General features: G+C 37.2%; 1 protein-coding gene across 10 annotated transcripts in view; it reads right to left on the bottom strand.

Annotated features, from left to right (window-relative positions):
• Window positions 1-24,994, bottom strand: part of PTPRM (protein tyrosine phosphatase receptor type M) — a 492,832-nt gene that overhangs the window by 212,512 nt on the left and 255,326 nt on the right. For all 10 annotated transcript variants that reach the window (XM_076329941.1, XM_076329942.1, XM_076329946.1 and 7 more), the window contains exons 8-11: window positions 17,138-17,446; window positions 13,854-13,963; window positions 9,048-9,249; window positions 3,224-3,326 (exon numbers count right to left, since the gene is read on the bottom strand). In XM_076329941.1, the coding sequence (XP_076186056.1) occupies window positions 3,224-3,326; window positions 9,048-9,249; window positions 13,854-13,963; window positions 17,138-17,446 (724 nt within the window). The remainder of the gene's footprint in view (window positions 1-3,223; window positions 3,327-9,047; window positions 9,250-13,853; window positions 13,964-17,137; window positions 17,447-24,994) is intronic.

Here is a 24,994-nt window from a genome sequence, read left to right as displayed (position 1 = left end):
CCTTTCCCCAGTCTGCTGCTCCCAGAGTGCTTCTATCGCCAGGTGGTTCTGGTGTTATCTGGGCCAAAATCTCTTCAGGCTTTTTGAGGATGTGGCACAGAATAGCAGGAGGAGAGTGGTATGGTGACAGCATTTTGCTGATTACGTAAGCGAGATAAAAGAAGTGGAAACACTCAACCTTTATCGTGGCAAGACTGAATGAAAATCTATGCAACAAAAAAAACTTGCTTCTCCCCGCTGAAAAAAGCTTGCAGGAAAACTTTTCCAGAGAAGGTCACAAGAACCTTTTATAATGGAATGCGGCAAACAATCTAAAGCTCTTTCTAACATAGATGAATATATAAATAACACTAAATACATGCAGTCACCAAGCATTACATTTTTCATTTCTGTGTATAAGCCACATCTTTGCAATAAATTAGCATTCCTTAGCTGAAGTAAACAGAACTGACCAATCTATGTACCTGCAGACAGTTTGGCCCCCGGGGTCTTTTAAACTTTAGGCTAACTCGCCCTGAAGAAGTAAAAGGTACAAATGATACTGCCTTGGAAGAGTGAGTCCCTCAATAGATGTTGAAGAGCCCTTATAGAAAAAATATTTGCATTTGTATGCTTTTTATGCAAGTTCTTTAAAACTTTACTGACTCTTACATACACATATCTTGGGAAAAAAGAGAATATCTACAATAAGACATATATTACACAATTTCCACAGAGCCATCATCTTAAATTAGAAAAAAAAAGCCCTGCAAATTACAGTCGTTCTAAAAATCAAAATAGCTTAGCCAGCTGTTAAAGAAGTGCATACATTCATCATTACTGAATGCATTACTGCTTTGAACATACATAATTCCGAAATAATCTCCTTGAAATAAACACAGCAACAGCCATAAAACATGCTGGACCTGAAATTGAAGACAAAGCAAGCAGTACTTGTTGTATTAGAACTCTGACAAAATACATTTTAATCATGTCCAGTCTTATGAATTCTAAAACAACCTGGATGCCATTTGGCTGTCATGATTAATGTGTGCTTTATCATTGTAAACAGAGCTTCCTGAACATTTCTATGAAGTCTGCTTTTTGAATCAACATTTAAACAATCAGCATTGCCCTTTCTCTCTTTTTATTTTGTGGTGGTTGTGTGCAGATTCTAAATAAAGTATAAGATATCAGGATTTTTCATATTTCAGTAGAGAAAAAGAATTTAATCACAGAAAAATGCTGGAATTCTGAATAACCTCAGGTATTAGCTTTGTTGTCTTGAATGGTAGAATTTGTGCTCTCCTTATCCATCTCAGGAAATTAAAGAATTTTATGTGACATGTCTGTGTTGATCAATAAAACAACAACAATCATTTACACTGCAAGTTTAGCAGTTTCAAAAATCTGCATTAACCAAGCCGGCAGTTGTAGCAGAATCAATAGACAAGGCATCTTGCTTAGTGGTGTGCATAAATGAAGTATGACTAAACTTTTAACATCCAATGAATACAGATTAAGATGATAAAATCCATATGCAGAATGTGTTCTCCAAGCCATGCAATGACAGCGTGCTTGAGAGTGTAATGCACAATAAAATGTTAAAAGTATTAACAAATTCATACTTTAATTTTCACTCTGCTTCACTCAGTATTTACACTGTGAGTTTGCAGTCAGCATTCATTTTATTTTAAGACCTGTTGCAAAGGGCCTTGGCAAATTTGCTGCTGTGTGTTCATCTGTCAGTTCTACAGCTTCATGTTACTTTAAATCTCTCCTCCTATTTTCCTAACCACTCATCCCCTTATTTGGCATACTTTAATCTCCTAACTAGCTCCTTTCTATTGTCAGTGAAGTTTCTGATGTGTCACTACTGCTACAGGAGTCAATCATCTTTAGTTCATGATGCAGATAAAAGGAATGAAACTGGTTTTTTTATTAATGGTCTAATACGTTTGTGTTTAAACAACGACTCCAACTGTTATTATTTGAATCCAGATGCTTGAATCCAGAAAGACTACACTATAGCTTTGTGAGATAAAGTAAGACAAACATCAAATCATTCTGTTTCTAATCTAATCTGCTCAATCAAACAGTTTCATTAAATCTGCTTTAACTGCTGTTTTTTTTCTCAGCTGGTTCAGACTTCCCCAAAGTGCTACATTTTCTTTTTAAAAAGTTGCCTAAATGACCAACAGGATGGCATTTCCTAAATGCAAACCTACATACATATAATATATAATGCAACAATGAATATGTTGCATAGTAAAAAAACCTAATTATATGAAACATTGAATATTCTGAAGAAACCCAAAGAACGTTTATTTTCATTCATGCATATATGAGTATACCAGATCTGTATTTCCCAGACAAACAGAAATTACCAAAAACCTTAGCATTACGATGAAAATAATTGATAGTCATTCACTATAGGTGGAAACTCTTCCTACAGTAACAAAATAATTAACCATTTTTGATGATATATGATTAGCCAAAAGGAAAAACATCCTAAAGCTCTGAAAAATCTGTATTTCTCTCATCTGTATTTTCATTTATTCAGAGTATTGAGCTCATTACTGGTTCTTATTCAAAATAATCTAACCATTCCTCTGTTTTCTTCACTGAAAAGCAGGCATCTTTTATTCTAATCAATGAAGGACTTACACAGTACCATGTATCTGGTGGTGAAATAAACCTCTGCAAATTGGAAATTCATTAACGGGTACTATATAACACTAAAGAATCCAAGCTACTGGTTTTCCAGGTTGATTTTTTTTTTTCTGTTTCTGCTATCATGGTCAATTAAATGTAAATACTTTATGAATGTTACAGTACATATCGTTTAAATTGGCTAACTTACTAAGAGTTGATTAGCTTAAATCTGTGAAGTAAACAAGAAGAGTGAATATTAAAGACAGTAGCTCAGCATAAAAAATGTGATATGTCCTTGAACTTATAACACTGCAGTAAGCAATTACCTTAAAGAAGCCACCCACACAACAGAACTATGGCTTTGTTCCTTATCTTCAAAGAACAAGCCACTTGCATCTGGATCAAATCCTTTAAACAACACACGAACACTCAACATCAAAGCACTTTCGTTTTCTTCAGTTATTTAATTTAATTAGAGCTAATACAGACATGAATTTAGACACTGATTGTTGTGTAGAAAATCCCCTGAAAACATGTTCAGGAAATTAATCAGTTTGGTTTTAATTTTATAAATTTTTTCCCCCAGTACCTGACAGGAGCGCCTCTGCTCTGTGCAGGTTTCAGCAAGACTGTCACAGTGCTGTCAGTTTGATTCAAAGGTGTTTCAAGTTCATATGGTGGCATAGAGGGTGCTAGAATAAGAAAAGAAAAGAGGCAAAAATAATCATTATTCCTGTATTTCTTCTTTCAAGAGCTGTATCTTTATTTGAATAGGTAATTCTAAAGACTTCTTCAAATATAAAGACCATATCATAGGTCTAAGATGCTTTCTGTTACAACACAAGTGTGAGACAACTGTTAAATAACTTCAGGAAAAAAAAAAACCAAACCAAAAAAACCCCAAAGAAATCCCAGCTCACTGCCAATTTCAAGACAGGAAACAGATACTAATAGGAGTAAATTTGCAGAAAGTACTGAGAATCCATGACTTGGAAATGAAAAGTTATCTCAAGAGGAGCATCTGCAAATGTGCATGCTGAAGTGACTATAGTTTCTGAAACTGAGCCCAGCTTTCTCAGTATGTCAGTGGTACTAGGATGCACTCTCATAATTTGTCATTCCTGGAGTTTTAACTAGTGCTGTAACTGTCCTGGGTCTATTGTCCACCACAGACATAATTTACAATAATGAAGCAGGATTGTCACCATGAGAGCTTATCTTAGTTTGAAGCCACACTCAAGAGCACTTTTGCAAACTGTGTCTTCATTAAGGAATTACAGTCGTGATTCAAACAAACGATGCCTCAGTTATTGTCTTTTACTGTTGCTACTTTTTTCAGTGCTATCACTTGATGGAGTGACTACATCAGTGGACATGGGAAGGGCTACAGATGCTGTCTGTCTGGACCTCTGTAAGGCCTTTGACACGGTCCCCCACAACATCCTTCTCTCTAAACTGGAGGGGTATGGATTTGATGGGTGGACAGTCCAGTGGGTGAGGAATTGGTTAGATGGTCGCATCCAGAGGGTAGTGGTCAACAGCTCAATGTCCAGATGGAGGTTGGTGACGAGTGGCATCCTGCAAGGGTCCGTATTGGGACCGGATCATCAATGACACAGACAGTGGGATTGAGTGCACTCTCAGCAAGTTTGCAGATGACACCAAGCTGAGTGGTGTGGCTGACATGCCAGAGGGATGTGATGCCATCCAGAGGAACCTGGACAAGCTCAAGGAGTGGGCCCGTATGAACCTCATGAGGTTTAACAAGGCCAAGTGCAAGGTCCTGCACTTGGGTTGGGGCAACCCCCGGTATCAATATAGGCCGGGGGATGAAGGGATTGAGAGCCGCCCTGCTGAGAAGGACTTGGGGGTACTGGTGGATGAAAAGCTGGACATGAGCCAGAAACATGCGATTGCAGCCCAGAAGGCCAACTGTAATCCGGGCCGCATCAAAAGAAGTGTGGCCAGCAGATCGAGGGAGGGGATTTTGCCCCTCTACTCTGCTCTGGGGAGACCCCACCTGGAGTACTGTGTCCAGCTCTGGAGCCCTCAGCACGGGAAAGACATGGACCTGTTGGAGCAGGTCCAGAGGAGGGTCACAAAAATGATCAGGGGGATGGAAGACCTCTCCTATGAAGAAAGGCTGAGAGAGTTGGGGTTGTTCAGCCTAGAGAAGAGAAGGCTTCGGGGAGACCTTATTGCAGCCTTTCAATACTTAAAGGGGGCTTATAAAAAAGATGGTGGCAAACTTTTTAGCAGGGCCTGTTGCGACAGGACAAGGGGGAATGGCTTTAAACTAAAGGGGCGTAGATTTAGACTAGATATAAGGAAGAAATTTTTTACGCTGAGGGTGGTGAAACACTGGCACAGGTTGCCCAGAGAGGTGGTGGATGCCCCATCCCTGGAACCATTCAAGGTGAGGTTGGACGGGGCTCTGAGCAACTTGATCTAGTTGAAGATGTCCCTGCCCACAGCAAGGGGGTTGGACTAGATGACCTTTAAAGGTGCCTTCCAACCCAAACTATTCTATGATTCTATGATTCTATCTAGTCACATTTTTATCATTATATTGGATAGAAGGCTGCTTGGTTAATTGATTGTTTAGCAGTCTGTTGTATCCTTATTGCCCAGTTGTTAATGATGATACACAATTAACAGATTTAAAGGCTATAGAAGCAAAAAGTGGTCATTGCAATGATCTTTTCTGACCACAGGAATAATACAGGGCAGTGAACTTCCCTAAACTAATTCCTGCTTGAAAAAGAAAATACATTCGGTGGGGAGAAGATCTTTTCTTTAGCAGGTTCTTCCGATGTCTAATTATACTTCATGTTGAACGTGGAGACCTATTTGGCATCTCAATTTGTTTAGCTTCATCTTCCAGCCACTGGATACTTTGTGTACCATACTGATGAAGTTACTCAGAGTGTATTATGCTCCACATATAGATAATATCAACCTCTAGGCTCCTCTAGCAAATTAAATAGCTCCAACAACGTGAGTCTTTCTTTTATGTGTATTTTCCAGTCCTTTTCACATTCCCAGTAGTAGCTGCATCTACTTGAAAGGTGTATGAACTTATTTCTCCTTTATCCATATTGCCCTATATATCCATGTAAGGATTGTATTAACACTTTTGTCCACAACTCTTCAGTCTGCTGTGAAAACATTAACATCATCTTCATCACTTTTCATTGATATTCACCAGTTTTGAATTGCTTCACAAATAAAAAAATTAATCTTCAGAAACCTCCTTGTAAGCTGAGAGAGTTGTATTCTGTTTACAATCCTGGATATAAGGCACAAACATTTAGACTAATCATTTTAAGTAATTTGGGTACCCACTTTGAGAAGCCTAAAGCCATAACACAGTACTTTAAAGATTCAGATGCAATTTTCACATATTTCAGTTTTGCAGTTTTGAATATCCAGAACTTATTCACATAATGCCCCATTCTCAAGTTGACCATCCTGAAAATAAGGGAAGCACAGAATAACTGCCTCTCCAAAAAGCTGTATGAACTCTGAACATTTTTGGAACACTGTAAGTGTCATTTCTTGCCCTTGGTCTCCTGCCCACACCTTAACAAGTCTTCTAATCTTCCTATTTATGACTCCCAAGTCCCTGCTTGCACTCTTTACTAATCTTAGTCTCCCTCCACCAAAATAGTCTTCCTGTCCAGGATATGAGTTGTGGTTCTCCCAGTCCCACCTTTCAGTCCTGGCTACTTTTTGTCTTCTCCCCAGATACATTATCTGTGGAGACTGGACATTATCTATTCTTAGACTTTTCTCCTGTCTAAGTTAGGACTCTTCCTCCTCCACACTGCCCACATGTAAAGAAGGAGCTTATCAATAAACAGAGAAAACAGGAGATATTCTTCCTGTTCAGTTTTTGCAACTGCACACTCTGGTCTTCAGCAGCAGAAAGCTCAGATGCGCTAAAAGGTAAGGCCCTTAGAGACTCTCTCTGCGCTGGGCCACACTGAGTTGATGAACACGCAGGCAAGGCTCTAAAAGCTTGGAGAACTTAAATCTGTTTAGTGAGGTTGTCATCTATGCTGACATTCACTGCTCAATTCTGTCAAGTTTCCACCATTTGTGTGCAAACTGCAACATTTACAAATTGCCCAAATTGCACAGATTTTCACAGTGATGGCTCAGAGTAATGCCTCTCTTCTTGCTAAATATTCAAATCCCTGTTTGAAAGCACTTCAGTGATGTATCGGTCACCAGAATTTTTCATGATGTCAGCCATGTTCCTGAAATGGATGAAATTCTTCGTAGTATGAAAGGCAGCATACAAAATTTCAGCCCGCACAGCTGACTTTTTACAAAGTTATATGCAACAGAAAACAGTCTTCTAATAGAATGCCCATCAATTTTGATAGTAGGCACTGCTACGAGCCCTGCTTTTGGTAATACGTATTTACATACAGATCACTTCATCCATCAGTGCCAATCACACAACTGTAGAATGAAACATGGCAACTATTTACAGTACAGAATAGTACTACTCAAACACTTAAGACAGGAAATTAAGAGTAATTTATTCAAATGAAAATGCAGTCTAGAGTCAGACAAATTGAAATGCCAAGTCAGAAATTGGTCAGAATGCACTGTTGCCATCTCACCTGTTCTGAAAAATAGTGAAACCTTTTATCCATGAATGTTCAGCATTTTCGTTTCACATGTCTCCAAAATGGAGAGCACTGGCCACATCAAGAGCCTCAAAGGCTTACAGTGAGACAATGAGATCACAGGCCAGTAGCACTGCAAAGAGGGTACCGTATTCAAAAGCTAAAATTTCAGTTGTGATTTTTCAATGATACGAAGAAATGTATGCATTCTGCTTCTATTTTAAATTCATCAAGAGATTGGCTTTAACTACCCAAAGGCAAGTCATAAACATGCCCTGTTAGTACAGTAACTAACATGAAGTAATGAGAGAGTGGGGTGCAGACGAGACAGCTTGCAGAACCTCGCCGCATGGTAGCTTGGAGGTTAGTCTCATTCCCAAGCATGCCTGCAATGTCAGTTTACACTAATGAGTTTTAGTTGGTGACATATCAAATTTAGAAAACAACAACAATTTAAGATCCAGCACTATTCCGAAATGCCCAGATTCTCCTCCACTCTTAATAGTCTCCTTCCTTCCTCATTCTAATAAGGGCTGATTCTGCCATCCTAACTCCTATCAAGTCTTGCTATGTCAGAAGTTGATTTCTGACAGAGGAGGTTTCTGCTCAGTATAGGAAAGGGGATGGAAAAAGAACCCCATTGTTACTGATCAGTGTTAATTATGTTTAGACTTTCTATAAAGAATAATTTTCTAACTTGAAAATTAACAACTTTTTTTTTCTCTACAAACATCTGTACTGGCAATAATTTCCACCTTGCATTAACTGCCTTCTCCTATAAGAAGAAAAAAGAAATTGCTCTATTTCTGATTAACAGTTGTTACTTTTTTTCATTCCAGTGAGGACAGAAAATGAGTGATGGGGAAAAGTACAAAGAATGAGAATAAAAGAGAAAGAATATTTTGTACCCAAATGCCTTCCTTTATCCTTTCTGAAAAGCAAAGTTGACCACAAATAGGTAAGGTAATTTTCTGTAAATATTATCAAGGGGCCATAGTTCAACTGTCAGCTTAATTCTGAAGAAGATTGTAGAGATGTGAAAAGTAAAGGGATTTCAACTGTAACTTTGCAAAACATTTTGTCATCAATTACATAAGCATTTTAGAGTATGTAATAGTATTGCATCCCATCAGCTAGAGAAATGAAGTGTTCCTCTGCCTCTGGGAGGGCTTTAAAATATTGTTCATGGATCTGCAGAAGTGACAGAGTCATGCTGCTGTTATCTGAAAACCACTACTCCTGATGTTCTTGTCTAATACAGTTTCATATCCACTTCAGTCCACACGCCTGCTAGGAACATACGCAGGCTGGCAGTTAGCTACACTTTCTAAGCGAGTGCTAGACATATAGTATTTCTGCTCTACACTCAATTGTTCATGGCTCATTAGAGAGATTTTCCAGCACCGTTACTGTACTAATTTGCAATCATGTCAAGGCTGACTAAGCTCTGAAGGGAACCCTCATCCTCATGTCCAAAAAACCCTATGCTAAATGTTGCAACAGCAGCTGGCACTGACTGCAGGCACGTAATTCACAGGGTTTCTTGGGTGGCAAGTTACAGTTGTGAACAGGAATTTCAAAGTCCGAGCTGATATTTAAGCATTTGGAAGTTTTTCAGATATGTTAATGTATGTCAGTTTGACATCTTCAGGGATGAACATGTATTTTACTTTTTCAATTTGCTGCTTGTTAAATCCTAAATAAGAAGTAAACAACAAAAGAATCACCCATGTCACTATCATACGCAAACAATGATATTCTTTAATCAAGTACCTGATATTTTAGTGGTGAACTGATTTGTGATTGGAGGTCCAAAGCCTTTAGCTGTGCTGGCTCTGATGGTAAAAGAGTAGGTAGTGCCGGGATACAGTCCAAAAAAGAGATAGTGTGTTTCATTTCCCAGCTTTGAGACTCGTCCACTTTGATTGGATAAATCTATTTCTGGGTCAAAGGAACTGACTGCTTTGTAGGTGATCTGCAAAAGAATAAGAAAGTTATAAACTGCCTTGAGCAGATGGACAGAGATTGCATCTTTATCCAGTAAACCCTTCTGATGTATGCGCTGTCAGACATTTTATGATAAGCTATCTTACTCTCTTATACTCTTCAAATCCTGAATCCCACGAAGGGACACAGAAACTCAGCCATAACTGGTATGAGTTATTACTTTTATAGATACAGAGACTTAGAGGCAGCTAGATTACAACTCTAAAGGATGGGTCCAGGCTTACATTAATTCCTTCAAGATGCTGGCTTTACCAGTGTCATTTTTTGAATTCATCTTACTGTTGGTTTTGATCAGCAGCAATAACAAAACCAAAACAACCAGGTAAAAACAGATAAGCGAATAACAGAAGGTGTAGCCCCCAGTTCCAGCTGACTTCACTATAATTACACTTTGCTCTGAATAAGATTATCTGTAAAAGGTGATAAGGGCAGCTTAAGGCAAATTTTTCAGAAAGTGGGTAAAGCTTGTATTTTAGTCTGAAGCTTAGCTATTGTAATTGCTAATTTGGAAATTTTCAGGTTATTATATTGTACCTAGGTCAGATTCTCATTTGGAGGAAAGGAGAGATAAAATGTTAAGTAATATATGCAGTGTATATTGTATCCTCAGTTCCTTCTTTGATTCAAACAGTATTTTTAGTTTTCATTAGAAATGTTAATATAAGTTCACAGTAAAACTTGATCCAGATTTCTTCTATTAATTACTAATTTCCATGCACTGTAATGAGAATTTAAAAATAAGAAATCCATTAAAAAATTAAAAAGTAAAAATGATTCATCACTCCTTTTTACTTTTAAAGTTTCATTTGTATGCGAATAATTCCAACACTTATTATATAAAGTGATAATTGACATTATTTTTGTTATATTTATTCCATATCATTATAATTAAGACACATAAAACAATACATAGAAACATCTAAGTGTCAGCATTACACACCTTAAACACTTGCAATATCCTAAAACCTCTGACTTAATGAAAATTGATTTTTATATGACCCATCTAATATAACATCAATAAAGTGCTGAAAATTAGTAATAAAAACTTTGATACCATCTAGATAAACCCCGACATTATTTTGGTAGATATGGGCAGATCCTCTACAACTCCTCATCTATAAATTGAACTGAAAGTGCCTTAAAAACCGCTCAACTAACCCTCCTAATTGTAACAGAAGACAGAAGAAGATTACATTACCAAATATCTGAACTTTTATCAGTAAAGAAATTAAGGTTACATATCGCCCCAAAGAATCTCCCTTTCTGATGGTAAGTGTTGTTATGTCTGCTTGTGGGAGGGTGCGTCATAACTGTTTTTGGAGACTTTAAAAGACGGGTTAGACAACTACATTGCAACTATGTTTTATATACAGCTGATCCTGTTTTGCCACAGATATGTGAACTAAATGATCTCTTGCAGCTCCCTTTAACTCTGTTTTCTATATTTCTATGATTCTTAACTGGATTTTCCAAAACCTCACTTAAGTTTTATTCAAAATAATACCAGGCTATCAGAGACTCTGCAGTCTGTGTTAGATTCTTATAAATTTTTTGCAGTGTTTAGTTATTAGATAGCTAAGTGGCTGATACTCCGTAATGAAATAAGTTTTTTCCATGCATCATGCAGAATACACGAAAAAAATAAGTGTTTTGCCTGGTTAAAACGAACTTGCACTGTTTCTGTATTTCACTCCTACTTGTAAGACTGTTCCTACTTTTTTTTTTTTTAAACTAATTTCTTATGTCCACCATTGCTAATGCCAGTTCAGCTTTGCAGTGATGAAAAAAAAAAAGGGCATGAGGGTCATTTTCTCACTGGATGTGGACTATTTTTATCCAATTTAGATGAAACCTTGCCCAAAGGACTAAGCCCTTTATTCCTACAACTGTGGACCTGTCCTGGTGATAGAGGAGCAAAATGGTATAATTTGTCATTATGTCATTTCTTCATCTAAAGGCTTTTTTCTTTAAATATTGGTAAAATAATTGGATTTCACTTAATTTCACAACAGCAATGAATACTTTAATACTTGATACTTCAACGCACAGTTTTTCCCACCACTTATATTAAAAGACTGTCTCCTTCAGGCACTAAAAACAAATGCCTGGCGCCAGAAAACAGACTAAGTTATGAGATTTTTAACAACATAGAAAGTTAGGTACTCAGAGTAAGAAATGCTAGACACAGAGGTGAGATTGAGCTTTCTCTCTGGGAGCAGGGGTGTAGACTCAGGACTGCAAATTAAGTTAATCTGTCTGCTGGGATCAAGACCCTGGGACCTCCTGCTGAAAGAAGGTGTCTGCAGCTCTAGTCTTAAGGCTGCCCCTATAAAAAATGGCTACCAGCTGAAGAGTTTGCTCTAGAAAGAGCAAACTTGTTCCTAGGTCTGACTCAGGCTTACATACTTGCAGTTTTGCCTCACCCAAGCTGTGTGCCTTCAACTCTAAACTAAAGTACCCTGCACTCTCGTACTTGTTTTCCTCCTGGCACTACAATTCTTTCACCCCTGGTTGTGTACAGCCCCACGGCGGGTGACAGGTGAATGGAAGGAGCATTCACCCCTTCTGTGGCTCTGTGCCTGAGTCACGCCCCTGCAGGCAGATTATCGTGAACTGGGGAATCCCTCATGCTGAAATGTGCCCTACCCAGGCCTCCCCCTTACGAGGTTAGCGCTCATCTGCTAGGCCATTCTCTGAACGGTGAATGCCATGAGTACCATAGTTTTCATGAACATACCAAATATGGCATATGTTTGTATAAGAGCAGCTTTAGTGGCTATGTTTTTTAGATCAGAATTGTTGATGTACACACAGCCAAGGTTTAGATGCCTCTTTGTCTAAGCTTTGGCTTGCAACGACGCGTAGGCAGGAGCTAGACACCTCACTTCTCAAGCTTGGGTGATTTGGAGTTGTGCTGGATGCACTAACTTAACTAAGGCCAGAGAGGTGCCTACTGAGACATCATGGGATAGTCTAAATCAACCTATAAAACACAGGTACCTAAATGTCATCTAACTGGTCTGGATCTTATCCTGTGAGCTACTTTAGTTAGCTAAAACATACCTGAAGTACACTTTTATATTTCACCTGAAGTATACAGGTAAAATGTCCCTGTGATTCACTGTGTATATTTGTTGGCCTCCAGGTAGTTTACCAGACATATTTATAAAAACTTTGTGAGACATTTTAGGCTAATAAGCAAACTTCAGGGCAGAAAAAGTATCGACAAACAAGCTTTCAGCAACTAGGTGTCTGTTCATATTCAGCCACCTGACTGGACTGAGTTGGCATCTTTAAAACAAGGGAAGTTTTGGTTGCATTAGTCTGCTGGTATCTTTTACTTAAAAATTAATTAAATCAAGTTTCTGATTTAACTGATTGCCTTGCTCCCCCATCTCTGCTTTGAGGTGTATTAGATAAACGGTATAAGGAGAAATCAGTATTTTCTTTTCTTTTCAATATTCTCTTCACAGTTGGAATGCTACATTCTTTGGATGTTCAGAGACTTGCACAGTCTTGACTACCTTAGAAAGTCTGGCCAAGCTATTCTTTTCCATCTCTGAATACACCTGCACAACTCCCATTACAGCTGATGGAGTTATGTATGTATATACATTTAAGAATGAACTGCATGTATACAGTGCATATACTCCTCAGCAATGTAATTAGACATGCATGCATGTTTGTAAGTAGAAAGATGATTCACCACTGTGTGTTTCTATGTGCATAAAGCCTAACATCAATAAACACATTAACATATTAACTAAAACATTCTGATCCCTGAAGATAGGCAGCTGTTGAACTAGCTAGAAAGTAGTTAGCTTTATAAAAGATCAATTCATACTTTTTCATAACATTTTATCCTCTTACAATAAAATAGTTTTCAAAACAGTATCAATAGGTTACCATTCAATTTAACTTTTCTTTTACACCGTATCTCATTTAGGTGTTTTTTTTTTTAAACAAGGCATTTCAATACCAATTTTGTAGTGAGGTCAGGTAAGAAGCTTAACAGTGATTACTGTCTGACAGCTTAATCTGTGCAGTCTTTTGTCAATTTTTCTAAAAGGTATTCAGGCAAAGGTTCTACATGAGGAAAAGCAGCGATTTTTAGACATCTAGCAACATGTAATTTTGTTGAATTTGCATTTAAAAAATACTTGATTTTTTTTAATTATGCCTGCTTGTTTCTATTACAATAGGCTTCCTGTAATGAGTCTTATCTAAATGTGATGTTGACTGTCACCACTGTGTTATGTCTCCTACTTTTTAAAAATTCACTAAGATGTGTCTTTCTATCTTTTAAATATTTGATCCACATTACTAGATAGAATGCTGTGTCACACGATTCTAAAAACAGCAGTTTTCTTAAAGCTGATAACCCAGGGACATTTTGGGTCCTGCATAATTCACTCCTACATTATATATTTGACTTTATTACTTTGTAAGTGTTACTATCTTCAAAAAGAAGATTCATTTTACATAAACTGGAAAAAAAAATTCTTACTAATGAGGCACTTTTGAAAATCAAAACTATACATAAAAATTAAAACATGGCAAAATGCTAGGTACCTCATACAAAGTAATCACACCATATGTTTGCACTGGCTCTCTCCATTGAAGAAAAATCTTCTCTTCAAAGGTACTGCCTTGAATGGATTCAAGTGGCACAGCACTCGGGACTAAAGGATAAAAAAAGGAAAAAATGCTGTTTTGAGAAAAATTTCAGAAGGAGACACTCTGCTTAATATTTGCACTGTTGAGGCATAAAAACCATCCCACTATTATTTCCCCAAGACTGAAGCAAAGGCCAGGGTAGCTCAGGAGGAGAATGATTTATTTTACAAGATAGTGCCATTAAGGAAACATATGTGTCACCTTCAGTGTAAGAAGGAATTAGTGAGCATCGCACTTTTTCCGTAAAACACTATTGATGAAAGAAAAGGACAAATCACCTTTTTATAAAGAATTAGGCGATATCTGGAATATAAATTTTTGTAAATAAAACCTATTTGTGATACCTACTTATCAATAGTGTTACTGTCCCATAGTGAAAAACATACTAAACATTCATATATGAAAATGGACAAGCATTGAAGTAACAAGGTATAGTTTCAACAGACTGAACTAGAATGGTTAGCTTGGAAAGACGAGCCACGTTGCATAGAACAGCAATGCTCACTGACATTAGGCCTGAAGACCTACAACAGGGTGAACATAAGGAAATTATGAAGCAGCCAAACTGAAAATCTGACATTATTCATTTTTCTTGAAGTCTCTTAATTTATGAGAATGACCTCTGAAGAGTCAGGGATGTCAGAAGGTTCTGATAAAAGATATGTCAACCACTCTCAGGTATCTACTTCTGTTTCCTGTTTGTTCTGCAACAATTACCTTATCCCTGAGCCAACCTCAATGCAGTTTGCAAAGAAGGAGATGTGTAAACAAGCACAAGGACAGGTATCTGCAATTGTATTTTTGTAACAACACTTGTTGTGAAAAGAAAGTCCTGAAAAATGCACACAGGACTGTTGCGAGGCAACAGGCATTGATCGGTTAGCACCTTTCCACAAACTGTATGTGAAAATCCGGTAAGAAGATACACAACATTTTCCACATGCTGAAGAAAGAAGGTGGAAACCACTTGCTGCAGTGGTTGAATTAACTTATCAGACCCCTTACTGAGATTTACGTGAATGGTTAAAGAATAGGAAGATCTGAAAGCAAGCCATCTGGTGACTCCTTCCCACTGCTAGGTCTGGTAGAGTACTATCCTCCTCCTCCACCTCCATGCTGTTGGTCTGCAAGGGTACACAGTTTGAGACTTCGTAATCACCTCTCCATAGCTCTCCACAGTCCCTTGCTCTACCAAGGGGAAGCTCCAAGGACATAGGTGATGGTTTCTGAACTGGCTTACCAGTCCTGTATGGACCAGTAAGATTATGCCCTTAGGTCAACTTTATGTCTGGGCACTAACCTTGCTTCCAAGTAGAAGAGAACTGGTAAAGCTCATTTGGAATCATGGGGTTAATGATTTATGTCTAAAGGGAGAGGAATTAAATAGTGTAAGTTGGAAGTACAGCAAAACACTGTGGTAACCCTCTAAAATTATCTGAAGGCCATAAGGGCAGTTATGCCATAAGGGAGGTCAAACACTAGCAGAGGTTACCTACAGAAGTTGTGGGATATCCATCTTTGGAGATGGTCAAAACTGAGCTGTACAAGACCTTGAGCAATTTGCTCTGACTCAACCTGCTCTGAGCAAAAGGTTGGACTAAATGAGCTCTGGAGGTCCCCTGCAACCTACGTGATTCTGTGAATCAAAAAATTATGATGATTATTTGGGTCAGTATACTCTGTTGTGTTATATGCAGATTTATGTACCTTACTGAAAGTGTATGGTATACTAAGAAGTTGTAATTTTTGTCCAAGGTATTCTCTCAACCACAGATGCTGATTTTTAATAGGTCTTGGAATAATATAAAGTTCCAGAGGGTCAGCAATAAGAAAATATTATGCAAAATTTTAGAGAAAATACATAAATGGCCCAGATAAGAATAAGGTCTTTAGCTTTGTCATCCTACAATTGAAACAAATCAAAATTAGAGGATGACAGCAAAATTAATTCTAATTAAACAATTTTTTGTTAGTTATGCTTTGTCAAATCTGTTGCAGTAGCAACTATACATTCCTAAATTGTTTAATTTATTCCCTCGTATATTTTGACTAGAAATTAGTACTACACAAAACCAATACAGCACTTATTAAATGATTTAATAGGTTTAAATGACAGACTTCAAGTATTTATTGTAAGACGAACTCATCATTGCTGAAGTTTTTTCTAGAAATCTTTCCAACGTATTTGCAGTAAATCTATCATTGATCTGGAAGAAAATACAAAGCCATTTCTGTTCAGACTGGAGACGATAAAAATGGGAGGAGGACAGATCTGTTATATAAAGCAATTCCTGTCATTTGATAAGGTTTCTTTGAACAGTATGCATTTTAAAATGGCTAAAAGCAAGGTCAAAAAAACTAAGGTACACTTGTAGAGGACCCTTAGGGGCTATACCTCAGCACAGAGTGTTCTGGAAAGGTGAAACTGATTCCTGGTGCATGATCAATTCAACAAGGAAGTCTCATTTTGGTATCGTAGCTAACAGAGCTCCAGTAAACTCTCTGCATGTATAATCACAATAATATCACAGAGAACTTAGGAGGATGGTATAACCTTTTCATGCAATATTACTAGAGCATTACAGAGACACAGTAGCCAATTCTGATGTCTGTGCTTCAAAAAAGACACTCACAAATTATGTTATTGCTCAAAATGAAAAAATGAGATCTGAAAACCCCATGTTAGCTGAAAATTACTAAAAGGAAGGGAATATCTATAAATTTGAATGTCTGTATGTGGAATATATTGTCTGAATAAGCAACTAACAGTGTCCAGTGGTTGGAAAGCCAAAGCTAGATAAATTGAAACCGCAAATCAAGAACAAATATTTGATGTTGAGCATATCACTCAGTAGAAAAGCTTACATGAGGATCCTGTGGACAATCACCTGAAATTTCTTCAAACTGATACTGGAACTTTTAAGAGACAGGACATAGTTCAAGCACAAGTTAGGAGTTTAATGAAGAAATGATTAAATGATGTGTGATGTTATCGGTTATGTAAAAGATCATTATAACAGTTTTAACGGACCCTTTACTGTCTTAAAATTGCTGAAGTTGGTGGAAAATCTGTTACAGATTTTAGTGAAAGTAGATCATGCACTTATAGAGAAAAGCATATTGACTATCAGGTAGTATGCACGTACAATGTATACATATATGTAAATACAAAAACTTACCATCTTCATCAGTTTGTACTACAAGTTCTTGGCTTTCTTTTCGTCCTTCGGGATTCATTAGTACTAATTTGATGCTGACATTTGTGTATGGTGATAGATTAGTAATTGTGTGCTGGGGATGTGAACTTTCTGTATCCCAGCTTACTTCTTCTCTCACTTGCTCTTGTCCTCCAGCCTGGTAGCGGTAATGGACTGTGAGGTTGTATCGATGGCAACGTGTGACATTATATCCAAATGGTTCCCAGCAAATAGTGATTTGTCTAGATTTGATCTCCACAACCTCTAGTTTTCGTGGCCCACGCATTGGATCTGCAAAATTACCAACATAATTCTGGTATGATTATTTATTCATATCATAATAGTAAGTAACATAAGTAATAAGAAGTTATACAGTTCTATAAATATGACATATAAGCAGAAACAGAAATTCATTGCTTTAGCTCTCATAGTGCAAATGACAATAAAAGTATAGGTCTCTGAAAAATCAGGAAAAAAAAAGTGAGAAAAGGAGAGAGAAGTGTCTCTGATGAAAAATGAAAAGCAAACAAAATACCAGAAAGTTTTTATGCTTAAACTCAAACTGCACGATACAGTTTAAATGACGCTTACTTCTGTACCTATTTGTTGCTTGCAAAACATAAATGTCTTTTTTTTTTTTAAATTAATTTGTGTTAACAATTTTAGAGCAAAAACTTTCACAAAACAAGTAGCTAAAAAGAAAAGGCAATTTTAGGGAAAATTTGCAAATACCTGGTGATTTTCTCCCAGGACTGTTTATACAAAGAAAAAGCATTAGGTGGTTCTTCAGCTATTCCTTATGCATTTGTTTTTAAGTAGACTGAATGCAATTACTCAATCTCTATTTGGTCAGGACATTAAGTTAATATTCAAATTCCTTTAAAATAGTCCCTAGGGTTCTTTTCCCGTAAACATTAGCTGTTAATAGCTTCCTTCTTTTTTTTTTTTCTTTTTTTACCACATCTAAAATAAACAGTGCAAATATCTCAGTTTGTAGTAGTGGTTTAGCAAAGAATCAAAAGAAACAACAGCAGGCATATCAGCTGATATCCTACTGCATCTGAGCTTTCCTAGAGATCTTCCATTTGATTACCAGCCATAAATCACATCTAACAAAATCATACCCAAGAACTTATGGCTATCTATATACAAGAGCCAAAGACTGTGGTGGATGAAGTTAAATTTTTTTCAGTCCTACTGGTCCCAGCAATTGAGATAGAAAAGTGAACGCAAATTTCCACCATCGAAGAGCAAAACCACTGAGCTGACACACACCCCACATTTTCAAAACAGTCATTAATAGAGCTATTATACATATTTAGCAATAATCTGGGTTTTTTTTCATATTGGAGCCCTCAACAAGATTAAAGACAATGTCTGGTTTTATCCACTGCTTCACTAGTTAAATGCTTAGAAGACTTTTAATGAGCTAGAAGCCTCTTATACATAAACAAATTAATATGCATCTTCCCTCTTTTATGTTTATTAATCAACATGTCTTCACTAGGAATGTTCTAAACAATTTACACAGGATTTCATCTTTTTACTTTTTAATAAAATCCCTGCATGCTTGAAATATTTGTTCAAAGATGTTATTTATCTTAACTCCTTGAAGAAAAGGTGTTAAGAAATTGCTTGTTCTCTCTAGCATCTACAAAGCAGGGTATTTTTTTCCCCTTTTAAATCCTCCAGCTTCTTTTTTTTTTTTTTTAAATTAATTGCCACTACCCAACAGTGTTGATCACCAATATAGAATATTTGCCAATTGGTGACAAAATGGCAAAGCAAAAAAAATTCAATAACAGATCTAATCCTGGTCTCCTTTCTAGTGACTAGACTGACTGGTAAAAATGTCCTCACCAAGGATAAATCAGTATAAAGCCATTTACCTGCTTCCACACTCAGATACCCCAGCTAAGAATCCTGGTGTTTGGGGTGTTTGGGATATTTTCTATTGCTACAACAATTAAGAGTAATGAGAAGCAAACCTCAAAACTGGCAAGTCCCAAGAGTTTCATGTCTTCCTTAAGCATTTACTTCTGCATAATTCAGACATAAATTTCATTAAAAAGGTGTTTTCCTTTTTTTTGGTTTCATATCAGCTTCTAAGCATTTCTTCATTTAGGTGAGACTATGAATAGCAAAGGACATCTGATGAGTATTGTGTAACTGTAATGCTATCCGAATGGGCTAAATAGGACTAGAAAATCAACAAAATTGAGGTGACCCTGACATACAACATTAAGCAGTTGAACAAAGTTCCTAGCTGCAAGAATATGGAACAGCCTGCTTAGTTCCATAGTAGGCACATCAGAAAATTCACAGGGGAGCTGAGAAATCATTTTATTAGAGACATAAAACTAATTCATAGCATTTTAAAATTGAAATCGAGTGGATGTACAAAAAAACTGCATCAAAACCTATCCAAGATTTCTGCCCAAGAGAAAGATATTCTTATGTCACGTTACCTTAATAGAAAGTACAAGTTAGCCCTCTAATTAAATCCTGAAGTCATTGCTATGAGAATGACAGATGCATTTTCACTTCTAACAAAACAGACAAGGGAAAAAAATGATTAGATTGTAAAAGGTGGAGACAATACAGCTTTTGTTGATATTTACAGGATAAAGCTCATCAGACAAGGCAAATAGCCAGGTTGCTTTAGTTCCTGGCTTGATTCTGTAATCTATAGTATCTTCTTACTATTCTTTCTTACCATTCATCCAGAGATAATGCAACTGATAGGGACCTAATGACCCCTTTGTGGGGTAAGCGTAGTGTGTCAACCAGTTAATGTGTCAACCAGTCAATGACAGCACTTAGTGGAAAGAAAGGGAGAGGTAGGATATAAAAAAAACCTGGGACACAGCAGAGAAAGACATTTAAGGAAAAATAAAGCAAGATGCTTTATTTTATATTTATATTTTATTTTATATGATGCACCAGCTGGGATAACCGCTAGTTCATGGGGGATGTCCACTGAGAAAGTGGGGTTGAATATTCCAAAGAGGTTTGTCCATGAAAGGGCCTCTGAAGATAGAGGCCTGTACTCCAAAGAATTTACCCACTTCATGTCCTCAAGCTTACTTTTAAATTCTCAAAATGGACATGGTTAGTGGAATAGATGATGCTTTATTATTTCTTTCATCAAATAAATCTAATTCCTGAATTACCACTACTTTATCTGCTTTATTTTATTTTTCTTTCCAATACCTCACTTCTTTCATTTATCAGACATGACTTCATTACAGACCTGAGGATATCAGTTCTCATCTGCTCTATACAGTTGAGTTCTCAGTTATAACAGATCTATGCGCTTCAAGTACATGACAATTTTTGGTTAAATTCAGTTAATTCATACAGTAAGCAGGAAAGAGGTGAAGGGAAACATGTCTACTTTTAACCAGAAAAAAAGGCTAAGGTAACAATGGAATGTTTGGATTAAAAAAACACGTGGCTCAAAACAGCCATGAAAAATAGCAGCTATTGCAACAAAAGATAGAAAAAGAAGTTTCCATTTGATCAAGTTAGCACTGAGCTTCTCTGGAGGTATCATTGTATACCCCAGAGGAAATTTTTAATGTGATATAGTTCTGAAAGCACAGTACACTGCTTCCAATACACTGGAAAGTATATGCTCTTCATCATGAAGCAGGCAGAATATTTGGGGAAAGAAAACTATTAAGCAACACAAAAAGAATGACAGCTAATGACTATGATTTAAAAGGGAAAGCTGAATTAATTACCACAGCATGATGACTTAAATTCGTTGATTTTATTTTCTACAGGATCTTTTTATCACTTTCCCATGGTAAGTTCCCAACTTTAAGTGAAAAAGTAAGCATTCTATAGAGATGCTGCTGTCGTGCTTATGAGACTTGCACTAACTATTCATGTAGTACTTGAAGGCTGCCATCCTAGCAACGGTCTGCTGTTGTTACCCCGCATCAGGTAAGGTAAGTGATAGCTACACAGAGAAGTGTCATTTCACAGTGCTAATCACAAGTGAAATCACATTTTTTAGAGTAGAAGATGAATAAGGAGATTAATATGCCGCACCGATTATATTATATGCAACGTATACACCTCAATCCACAACAGCTATTTGCTGAACCTCTGTTTTTTCCTTACTTGGTAAAGGCCCACCTGCAGAGAGGTTATACAGCCAGACCTCTCCACTCTGCAGTTCTCTAGATGAACTGAGCCTCTGTTGTTCCTCAGTATTCCAGCTGTTTTCTTATGCCTCGCTGGTACAAATCATGAGGCGAATGGGGAAAATAAGGCCTACCAGTTCATAAGAGAAGAGGTTTTCCTCCCAAAGGGGCGCACTGCCTGTCATGCCTGAAGCTTAGCCAGGTAGTTCTTACTAATTCCCCTGCTGGTGCCTGCAGCATTTTTCATACTGCTCTCCTTCTGCCAGCTTCAGCAGGGTATCAAGCAGTGAAGTCTGACAGTTGCAGCTCTGACCAGAGGGACCAGCAAGCCCAGTTCTAGCCTCTGGCACTTTAGCATCCAATTTAATCGGTGATCTTGGCTTCTTCTCTGCTCCTCTCTGTTTTCCTGAGAATATGGAGCAGAGACTGACAGACAGGATCTATTTCCATTGCAGCTGCAATTCACAGCTCATTTCTCTGGAACTTCACACTCTACCTCCTACCACAAGTATAATGCTTTTTCAGAAACTCAAGTTTCAGAATCACGGAGACGTTTAGGTGTATTTTTAGCATCCTGTCATTGATCATCAAAACTTGGTTTTAGAATGAAAACTCAGACTGGAAGTTTTGTCTTTTCACCACAGACTGCACAGACCTACTGAAATAAGAGATGAAGAAAGGAACGGCATGGTGATTTTCTGCCACTTCATGATACTCCAGTAGCTGCAGACATCTGGATGTGTTAGGTACCGTTTGAAAGAGATCTGAACAATAGGAATGAAGACTTTACTTCTTGTCTAGGCAAACTATTAGTGTGGTTTAGCTCTGTAATCACAATTCTTGTGATTTAAATTCCAGATTGGACTCTATTGTCCTTCCACAGGAAGTAAGGGATGAACAGAACAAGAAAATGTAAAAAAATAAGATGAAACCAGAATCATCTGAGATTTAAGATATTATCCACTACAGCTCTTTTAAACACAAAATTTAACTAATGATAATTAAATGTACAGGCTTTGTCACAGATTGCCTAAGCAGTCGTGTTCAAATTACTTAAAATCTTTTCACATCAATTCCCTCTGAGTAAAGTGGGAGTCACAGTACTCTAGCATCAGTATCAGAGGGTGTCACATATAATTTCATGAACACCTGCAAGGAACTTGCATACTACAGTGATGGAGACCGTAAGCACATACAAACTTTAGACTTGATTCCACACACTAATCAGGGCCACATCTGATTCAGCAGACAATTTAAAACATGTGCTTTGTTTCAAACAAGGCTACTTGTGTTTTAGGTCAAACACATGCTTTAAGAGTTCACCAGCACTGGTAAAAGCAAATCAGGCTGTCAGTGCACTTTACTGAATCAGAAGTACCTTCCAGGGAAGAACAAAATAGAACAGTTGAGGAGGAGACATGGGAAGTTCACTTTTCCCTGCAGAGAAACTACAACATTAAACACTTAAACATTTTTTAACAATGGAGATTACAACTCTTACTTTATATATATTTATGCACACCATATTTCATCCATGTTTCTCCTTACTTGGTAAAACCCCACCTGCAGAGATTATAAAGCCAGACTTTTCTACTCACTCTGCAGTTCTCCAGATGAACAGATGCTCTGTTGCTCCTCAGTAGTCCAGATATTATGTTATGCCTCAGGGGCACAGATCATGAGGTAATGAAATATCATTTCATCTATAGGGGTGAAATATCATTTCATCTATTGGGGAACAGACTATATGCCTCGTGAGCCAGCTGCTATCAAAGTAACAATGTTTGTTTTGTTTTTAGAAAACAAATCTCAAGATTTGTACATCTATAGTCAACACCAAACAAGAAAGTAGGTAAAATATTTTACTTGTTTGGCTTGTCCTTATTTTATTTGATTTGATATCCAGTCTATACATGACTGCAAACAATTTGAGGTTGTTTGCAAACTTGGTCAGACAGTTTTGTGAAAGATCACATTCAACCGTGGTGGAGTGTTTTTTAGATTGTAATTATTTGTCCGAGTTCTTCAACAACAGATTGAAGTTCAAAAAGAGCTTTTCTTTGCTCAAAATACCACATGATTTATCAAATCTGGTAATAGATCAGGGTTTTTCTAATTCTAATTTACCAAAAACTGCAGAGTGCAGTGAGGAAAGAAACAGTGGGAAAGATTTTGGGTGGTGTAATTTCACAGCTTTTTAACAGATTTTTATTTAGGTCAATAAAAATACATTGATTTTACACAGCTGCATCTCAAATCCAAAGGAGCAGTCAATTTGTTAATATAAAGAATTGCTTTGTAGTTAGGACTACAGGAAGAAAAGGGGCACTTTACCCTCATTATTTTTCATACTGTCCATTATTTGGGTTATAAAAGAAAGGAATCAAATAAAGAGGAGCAGGCAAACAAAGAAACAAAGGGTCAAATGACCCACAAAATGAGCAAAATCAAAATCCTAATATTATGTTGCTGATGTCACTGTCCTGCTGAGTCCAATCATTTTAAAGTGAAACCAAAGACTAGGCTACACAAAGCTGTGGAAGATCCAGAAACAACCCTTGGAGTAAAGAGGGGCACATTATAGGTTGGTCATCTTATTTATCTAAGACCGCAGCGTGTTGTGGCAGCAAGCAAAAATGTTAAAAGCAGCAAAGAACAATCATAAATTTGTAAAAAACCTTGAAACATTGGTTTCATCTGGGATATCTCTACTTCCTTTCATGGAGCAGCCATGGAAATTGATAGCAATACTTACTAAGATTATTTAGGTAAATGACCACAAAAGATATCCAGCATCTCCTGGAAAGATTTCAAGTTATGGTATTTAAAATTCTTACCAATCTTTCCCTGTTACTTGCTAATAGCATTTCCAAAAGAACACGTCCCTCCTTCTGCAAAAATAGATGCCTCCCACAGAAAAGCAGCACTTCTATCAGTCTTCTAAATGTACTCGCTGACACTTTAAAAAATGTTGGGATGCAAGCCCTGCAGACCTTCAGCACTAATGAGAGAAAGAACTATGAGACAGCAAAACTGAAATGATAGTCACCTGCAATCCAGAAGAGGAAGGAATAACCAGTTTTTTATATATATATATATAATATGCTGAAAACTAGACTATGCCTGTTTTTCTTTGAGCAAATTCTGGAAGAAAATGTTTTCTTTTTAATTATATTATTTTTTAAAAAAATTTCTTCTTTTTAATTATATTCTTTTAATTATATTCATTTGTCTTCCACAGTCAAAATGCCAGTGAAGGAAGATGAACACAAGGGTGTACATACCCTAAAGTTATCAGGATGCTAACTGTGAGCAGTAACCTGTGGGGATCCCTTCTGCACCCTTCGAAGTTATTGCAGACTTAAGAACATTGAGAGACAGGAATAAGCTTCCTGCATATGTTTCCCCCAGCACTTTTACTAATGTGATCAGCATCCACAGTGTCACAATGGAAAGAAGGTGTCAACAGGACAAGACGTAAGTATAAAAAAACACATCTCAGGGCAACCCCACCACAGATAGTTTTCTGTGTCTGGACTAAACCACCTCCCAGCATCTGAGAACTGGCAGATTCTCACTTACACTGTGTGCTCATACTCGGCCTCTTCTTCCTGCTAGAGATGCCAGCAGTCTACTGGGCAAAAGAGAAAAGCTAGCATCTCCCAAACTATCCTGCTGTCAGTAA

This window comes from Aptenodytes patagonicus, chromosome 2 (genome assembly GCF_965638725.1).
Source record: "Aptenodytes patagonicus chromosome 2, bAptPat1.pri.cur, whole genome shotgun sequence".
Classification (NCBI taxonomy): Eukaryota; Metazoa; Chordata; class Aves; order Sphenisciformes; family Spheniscidae; genus Aptenodytes; species Aptenodytes patagonicus.
This window is presented reverse-complemented; position numbering and strand designations above follow the sequence as displayed.